The sequence below is a fragment of the Lepisma saccharinum genome, chromosome 28 (assembly GCF_977018435.1).
Source record: "Lepisma saccharinum chromosome 28, izLepSacc3.1, whole genome shotgun sequence".
Taxonomy (NCBI): Eukaryota; Metazoa; Arthropoda; class Insecta; order Zygentoma; family Lepismatidae; genus Lepisma; species Lepisma saccharinum.
The window spans coordinates 4,986,983-4,995,713 of NC_139256.1; the positions used below are offsets into that span (position 1 = coordinate 4,986,983).

General features: G+C 35.3%; 1 protein-coding gene across 1 annotated transcript in view; it reads left to right on the top strand.

Annotated features, from left to right (window-relative positions):
• The window catches only part of LOC145980564 (uncharacterized), a 53,779-nt gene extending 51,257 nt beyond the window's left edge, over positions 1-2,522 (top strand). Inside the window, exon 13 of the mRNA XM_083113595.1 lies at positions 1,721-2,522. Coding sequence (XP_082969721.1) covers positions 1,721-1,848 — 128 coding nt within the window. The 3' untranslated portion in view covers positions 1,849-2,522. The remainder of the gene's footprint in view (positions 1-1,720) is intronic.
• Positions 2,523-8,731: the final 6,209 nt, after the last annotated feature.

An 8,731-nucleotide genomic window follows, 5' to 3' on the forward strand; every position in this document is an offset into this window, starting at 1 on the left:
AGTGTTATCAATAGCCTGATTCCCCCTCTACACTTTCTCATGCCCTGGTCACTGATTTATTTACTCTCGGTTGTTGCGATTAGTCATCTAGTGGCTGTTGATTTACAATCAAAAGGTAAAGGTAAAGTGCTCCCCTGTGTTTAGCACCACGCCATGAAGGCGTATAGGGGGTGTGGGGGTAACGCCCCACACTTTCTTGATCCGGTCATGAGTGGGGGTGATGTGATCAGCATCACGCCCCTGACCGCCTTTACCCCCCAGGGTTTCCCCCAGGTACCCATGTTATTCGACGCTGGGTGTGCGCCGGGGCCGCTTCCATCGTTAGAAAAGTTCCCGGATTTGAACCGGCCGGGGATCGAACCCGGGACCTTGAGCATGGTAGTCAGACGCGTTACCGACTGAGCCACCGCGGCCACCATTAATATTTACAATCGAGTTGAATTATTCGCTAGGGCCACAAATAAGAACCACACCCCACTCATAGTGCAGAACTGTAATTTTGACAGAATCCTGTTTCCCTGATGGCTTCTTCGGGGAGGAGGGATTCAAATGTTGCCACTTCTTGCTGCAAGTTCCCGTACGGGGATTTAGCATGGTAGTACTCTAGGTTATGGCCTCTGCTGTGCTGTGCTATTCAGTGCAATGTGATTCATGCAGCAGTTACACATTTCTACTTCTTGTCCGGGATCTCTTGAAGTACAATTAGTGAGTGGAGTGTGCTTACCCTGTCTCTAAATTTAGTGCCAATTTCTACTGGATGATGTCATGGGTCCCCTTATTAATATTCTTTGTGAAGGAGCCTATTAGGTTCTGAGGTGTTAAACAACGGCCGATCTAGGTGATTCTCTCTTGCATCGCTTAGGTGCTCTCCTATTTGTTCTTATACTGTGAACATGGTCCTGCCAATGTACTGGAGTCAGCATTGGGATGTGTTCTTCTACAAGCCATAGATGTAAGCTTTGGTAAGTAGTATGTCCTGAGGTGTGGTAAGGCTCTTCCACTTCGGAAAATTGGTTTGTCTTGATGTTTAGTGTCTTCGATACTCTGCCAGATGTTGTGGGGGTGGTGTGGGAATGAAACCCTTTTAAGTTCTTGGTTGTCTGCATCTTCCATGCACTACATTGTTAAATGTCAGGCCTACATCTATGGTTAGGGCTGTCTCGTATTGGAGGTCAGCTTCCATGCATCTGTATGTGAATGTCCTGGGCCGCACTCCACCTTTCTGTTTGAGGTTGATTGAATTTTGTATGGCTAAACTGGTTGCCTGAAATCTCTCCACTTTCATTTGTTGAATAAAATCCAAATGCCGAGCAAGAATCAGTTGTCATAATTCTTAGGGTATCATCCAATTCTCTCTGCTCTATTTATCCAAATGTAAAAACTTGTTTCTTCTTGGATATTGAATATTAAAATGCTTTCATCTCAAAAATAAGATTTAGCACATTCATGGTTTTGGGGTTTGAATGACAACATGAGATCACAAGGAATAAAACAAAACAAAAAAATCATACATGTGCAGAAAAAGCACTTATTTATCTTTGTTTACTTGGTTTGTTTCTGAAGGGGACACTTGGGTAACCAACCACCTAGCCTTATCAACGAACTTTGTATAAATGTAAAAATTTAAATCATGTGACTCCATATTGGAGGAGTGTACAAGCCAATTTCAAACATGACTTCACTTACTAAGAATCTAATATAATTTTTCATTTTTTTCCAGACAAAACTCCTTACTACAAACATTTAAAAGGTGGAGTGCTATTTGTTGATTCTTTACCACTCACAGGAACAGGAAAACTGTCTCGACCTGAACTTAAAACATTGTATGTCAATAATATATATGTGTAGTATAGGAATATCCTTTTATCCTTAACTTAAGAAATAAAAGAGAAGCAATATTGCAAATAATGACACTTTTATGAAGCTTTTAGACAATGATAACACACACTATTGAAGCTGATTCAAGTAATATCACTGTTACTTTGTAATTCCAGAAAAAAAGACATATATATCACATTTCAGTCTGAAATGCACATCAGGTTGTGGTCATTGCCTTTTGAAATAAGGTGGTGGAATTATTAAAACAATTTCTGTATTTGTAGAAAGTTGTGAATTTGAAACTTAATATAACTGGTAAGAATTATGTTGAAGTGACACAATATGCTTGCATTGAAATAAAAAAAGAGCAATGTTTTGACACTCATGTAATGTAACCTAGATAAAAAATATTCTGGAATTGATATATATTTTTACAAATGCAAACACATTACTTGAATGTTTTTAAGGTTTACACAGATTTCTGCTATAATGTACATATTAGTAATTATTCTAAACTATAATAAAGCATCTAACTAAACGAATATCTTATAGTTTTCTTTATGATTAGTATAAACTCCTTTTTGCATAGTAAGAACTTGAACTTTTCAACAACATATTAACAACAGTAATTGTAGAAAGAAAAATTTGGTTCTCAATTAAAAATTAATGACATTTTCTTTTATTTTTCTTCTTTATACAAATTGTGTTTTCTCTGACTTTTTGTATCAAATAACCTTTCTTATTCTTATCTTGGTTATGTAATATTACATTAGAATTCAAAATATTTTAATTCCTGGTGTGTGTGTGTGTGTGTGTATATGGAAGTCATGTGTATGTGAGTAAAACAGTAAAGTAATGAGGTATATCTACACATAGACAAAGTGGCGGCGATTGGGTGCTAAAACCGGCGGGGGGGGCAAGACAGTATATTTCCCTTTGTAGATAAGATTTAGCATAGTGCGGGGGCAAATGTGGCGAAAAGTGTGTGTGAGGGGAACTGACCCCTCACCCCATAATCGCCGCCACTGCATAGACAAATTACAGCATATCTCTGATGAAAATTTCTACTGTTTTCAAATTACTTCTACTATGAACTAGCAGATGTACTGAAACCCAATTGTAGACTTACTTTACAAATACTTTACTGAAAAAACAATGAGAATAATAATGTATAATACTTGCTACAATACGTTATTTATAACTCATTTATTAACTCAAAGCATAGATAGTGAGCAGTATCTCTAACGAAAAAATGGTAAAAATACTCTATTATGCAAGTGTAGAATCTAGACTAAGGTATGGCATATTGCATAGGGGGAACTCAATAAAAAGGTCCATAAGCCTCCACATATATCTTAAAAAATCTGTTCACCAAACTTTCAATACTTACAATACCATCCCTATATATATTACAATGCTTCCTATTTGTAAAGCACAACATCAAAAACTTCAATAAAAATAGTAATATACATAATCATAACAGATGAGCAAAGGCAAACATACATACAGAAAACCACAGACTAAACCTATATAAATGGAGTGCCACAAACACTGGAAAAATACTATACAATAAACTTCAATGTGAAATTAAGGAGGATTAATCTTAAACTATTCAAAAATAAAACTATCTCTTAGTAACATCACCTTACAGCAGGGTGCAAAATCATTTAAGACTGGTGGGGGGAGAAAGATCATAATCTACAAACCCCCTCCCCCACAAATATACATATAAATTATACGATATACGTATTTATAATGTTATTAAAAGTAAAAATAAATTACTAAATTAGTAATTAAAAATCGTATTATTATTAATTACACACATAGAAATAAATTTGTTATTTTCATGTATATCAGATATTATAATGTAGCAACCTTTATTAACTGGTAAAAGATGTTAATAAATTATGAAACAGTTGAAGTGGTTCTATTTAGTTTTTGCTTCATGTTAATATAAATCAATTAGATTTCATAGTTATTATTGTTTTACATTCTTTATTTGCTTTTATTGTGCGTATTGATGTAGATGTGTTAATGATCTCTTGAGAGAGAAAAAGCATTGAACACTCACAACTACACTAATTTGTGTATGTTTTCGATATTATTCTTAGTACAGTATAATTATTTGAAATTAAAAGTAATTGCTTATCTTTTGTTTGCTGTAACAAAAACTCTCCCCTCTGGGAATTTTTGGTGGGGGGATTTTTGAGGCCAAGATTGTTGGTCCCCCCCAGGATTTCACACCCTGCCTTTCATCATAGAATCATTTCTATACCATGTATAAAACTGCTTTCTGTGCAATCCATAATATAAATATATTTTAATTATGCTGAATATGTAATTAAGTGGATATATTTGTACTGTAATCATTCTGAAACATGTTATGTGTAACAAGATGACATATTCTATGATACTGTAGACAGAAATATCAACAATGTAGTCCACAGAACAAGTATAAATTACAATTACAGTTTAATTCTTGACACCATAGTTTCCAGTGATTTAGAAGTGCATTGTGCAGGCACTATGAGTGAATATTATGCATTTTTCTTGTATGACATAAAAATAAATATCTGTAACAGCAAAAGTGGTATGGAGTGTGCAGTAATGGAAGTGGTCAGTGGCAGTAAATTAACACTTCTAGAGATGACAGTGTTTTAGATGTTCAAAAACAACTATATGTATTTGCATGATATTTCTAAACTTTTCAGTGTTCTACTTTAACTTCATTTATTCTGTTAAACTTTTGAAGAATGGATTTTGTTTATAACCACCCTTCGAAGATGAATTTTATAAGGGCCTGAATCAAATGAACCAAGAACTATAGTTTATAGTTTAGAGTCCCTGAATACATAAATGATCCATTATCCGTAAACTTACACTAGACCCTTGTGAAATTCATGTGTAACAAATAACGGAAAATATAGCAACCCAAATTCTTCATTACAAAATATTTTTCATTTGGGATCAATTTACTATACATGCAAAGCAAACACAACAAGGGCGTGTCTATCTTGTGACATAGTCTAAATCAGCAAACAACTACAGTTTTGTAGTATTTGAGCTCAGGATTCACAAGATCAAAAACTCACGAGAACCATATAATAAACACAACAATTACAAACTCACATTTAAGATAGCTCCTCATTTTACTTAACTATATGTCACTCATCAAAAGTAGTGAACACTTGATTTTGATATTCAGTCATCAAAGTACACATGAGAAAAGTGGATTGTATGTATAATTGATAAGTATATAGAGAGCACAATTCAATCAGTGGAACACATATTACAAATGAGTTACAAGTGTGGGAAACTCGTTCAAGCATTGCTACACCTAATCTTCCATTGGAAATAAAGAAGCTCAAAGAAAAAGACCAACAAGGCTAGCATGGACCCAAAACCCAGTGCGAAAAAGTGCATTTGAAGTTGTGTAAGAGTGAAAGGAGATACTCTTTCACATTTCATAGAAATCATAGAACATATCTTTGGGCTGGGTTGTACCTTCCTCAGTTTAAACAGGAGCTGTATGATACCAGAATCGGTCAGACGTCTAGTTAGAGTGTTCATTCGCGAAACAAAGGGTGATGATTTTGGTACACACATGGAAACAAGAGAAATTCCCATGGATTCGCTCATGATGTGATATGGCTTGGGACAATTTGTGCATAAATATATTTTGTTTTGGTTTTCAACATTAATATAACTCGAAACTAGACCTACGCTTTCTCTTTGTACATTAGCAATTGGATAAGAATAGTTAACTTTGAATGATTTGGAAAGCATTTCCAAGTATGGATTTGTATTGTTCTGTAGCATATCTTTGTGAACATATTTTCCAACTAGTGTATAATTGAAGTTGACCATATCTTCGAAAGTGTCTATTTCAGGGGGGTAGTGAGGTACTGTGAGGAAGTTGAAAAGATTTGCTTCATAGAGAACAGAGATTATCAACGAAAAATACACCCAAAGGTACCAGATGACTCTGAGAGTAACAGACTGTGGTTGGATTACAGAGACTTTGAGAAATATGGAGAGCACTTGCAGGATAATTTCTGTGGAGCTTCTGTATGTGTTTGCCAAGTGTTTGTAAGTATGTAGCCAAAGTATTATAGCAACAAATGCTCCAAGAATGCACATCCAAGTTTGCGGCAAGAAAGGTGAATATATGGCTCTCCATATTTGTATTGGTTTCTGCTTTGCAACAATCACAACAAGTGGTTCGATTTTGAGTGGAACAAGGAACCCTAGATCCTGGTATCTTTCGTAGGTCATTGCTACTGCATCTATTCCAATATCAGCATGTTTTCGAACAATTGAGCCCAAAAGTCCAGTCCAGCTACCACTTGGTGTCTTTAAACCTGTGAAATAATGCAAATCTTTGCATTTTGGAGTGCAATTCATAAATTGGCATATGATCCAGTAAATCGTGCCATAGGTACCTGATATGATGCATCTTTTATTTGAGAATTTAATTCCTGCAGATCTAAGATCAGTTACATAGAGAGGAAACCGTTGAAGATTTTGCATAATATTCACTGGAAATGTTATGTCTTGCACAATTTTACTTACCACCTTACTTCTCTTATACTTAATGACGTACCAAAGCCACATAGATGCCCTCCATACCAGTTGAATCTTTTGTGACTTATAGTATATAACATTTTCTTTCATCGAACATGAAGTTATTGCAATGAGCATGTGGTTGAATATTTTTGCCTCTTGACTTATATTGCGAAAATAAGATAATTCCCCATCTGCTATTTTTCTCTTTTGCAATAAAAGAGAAACGAAATTGGCACTAGTATTCCAATAGAAGGTTCTTGATGCATATAATGTTATGTTGTGAATGTGCATGATGTTTTCCACAGCCAGAAGTATCGTGTGACTCCCTCCAAGATTCTTAGAACTTCTGAATTGGGCCTCGCCGGATCGGAAGTCTTGATATAAATACTCTGCTTGATGAACAACAGGAATAAACTCCAACTGATGGATTATCTTCAGGAAAGGAGCTATGGGGACTCTGGACAATGCATCTATGACAGTAAGAGGTTTTTCTCTGTCTAGCTTCTTGGAGAATATCATTGAAAGTAGTGGCATTACATCGTGGTTACACACTTCTCTGAGAGGTAAAAGTTCTGTTTTACCTTCACTGATTCTAAGACTCATTATCAGGAGAATTACTTGAACTTTCATCGCTAAATGATGCTTCCACATTTTCCAGAATAAAGTCCTGTAAGTGCAAGTATCTTCATGAGATGATAAAAAGGTATCATTAAAGATTACTATGCCTCCATGATGGCATAGTAATAACACTTGCATTCTATCTATGCATAAAATGGTCTTAAAATTTGATGAACTAGCATATATTGATTAACAGATTATATCTCAGGCATTCAACCAGATGAGTTCTGGAAACTCCAAGCGCTCTCATTTTCACAAATACTCTATTTTTCTACCCTGAGAATGAGAGTCACGTTAGCTCTAGAAAGCTCGGAAACCTTTCCATAATTCACCTAATCGATAATCTGATATAATTTGTTCATGATTCTTCACCTGGAAAATTTCAAGACTTATATGAACTAAAGTTCAAATCACAAACCCTGAGACCTTCTGTAAACAAAACCATCTCCATGCAAAAAGCATTGCAAACTCATAGAAGTAAAATAATCCACACGAAAATCCAGCGTTGTTACAGGATTCATTACGTAAGGTAAAACAGCGGCCAATTTGTAGCATGGGATACGATGCCGCAAATGACGTCTCACTTTAAACCCAATGGTCTTTCTTTTTTTACTTATTGCTTCACCTTTATGGTTAACTCTTTGCACCACTAATCATTTCCCATACAGTGTATGGGAAACAGTGGTGTATAGAACAATTTCAATCCACGGGCAACACATATAAATGGTTTGCAGAACATTCACAAAACAAACCTTGGTACTACCCATATAATTTTCCAAGATCAGTTATTACTTTTATAATACGTCTACGTACAGGTCATGTTCGCACTAATGATCATTTATCACGACTACATATTACAACAAAACAAGCCTGCGCATGTGGAGAAGATAATCAAGATGCTACACATCTCTTTTTACAATGTCCCAATTTCGACAGAGAACGAGATAAATTATATAGTGGTTTGCGTCGAAATAGAATTCCATTCCCTACATCTCTTACTGCCCTGCTCACGGACCCTACTCCTCCCACCATATGGCTTCTTTATGGATATGCAAGAAGATGTAATTTGACGATCTAACAAACAGTATAAATAAATATCAATAGATGTTTTTTTTTCATTCTTGTGAAATATAAGTGAATAGCGAACTAAATACTTATAAAAAAAAAAAAACAACTCAGGAAGATGACTAAAATCGACTACCAGTTGATAGGGTCAGAAAAAGAAGAAGAAGAAGAAATCATTTCCCATAAATTTGGCTTCTTTCTTGCATGCCAATTGAATATATTTTACTTGCATTTTTTTAGACAAAATGATATAACGTGGTAATGTATATTTCTAAGGTTTGATATAGATAATGGTAAGACTGCAGAATATGGGCTGCTTAGGAGGAATGAGATTCCTAATTTTATGGTAACGGTTTGAAGTTAGTAATCGGGGAAATGAACGTTCAAGGTGTGGAAGTGTGTAATTTTCGAAAAAAAAACCCTCGAAATACGAGTTCAGGATGGGCGCTCTTGAAATCGTGTCACTGCACAAATCTAGTGAAAGCAAAAAAATGCCTACGTTGTTAGGTAGCTAGGTTTAGTTCTCTTAGCCTAAATAATAATTTGTCATTGCATTTATGCTAATGAAACCTAACAGGCCTAACCTAACCTTGTAGGCATTCCTCGTCGAAATAATGAAAGAAACTGTGCGTAAACAATATGGACGCGAACGAATGGAGAAATG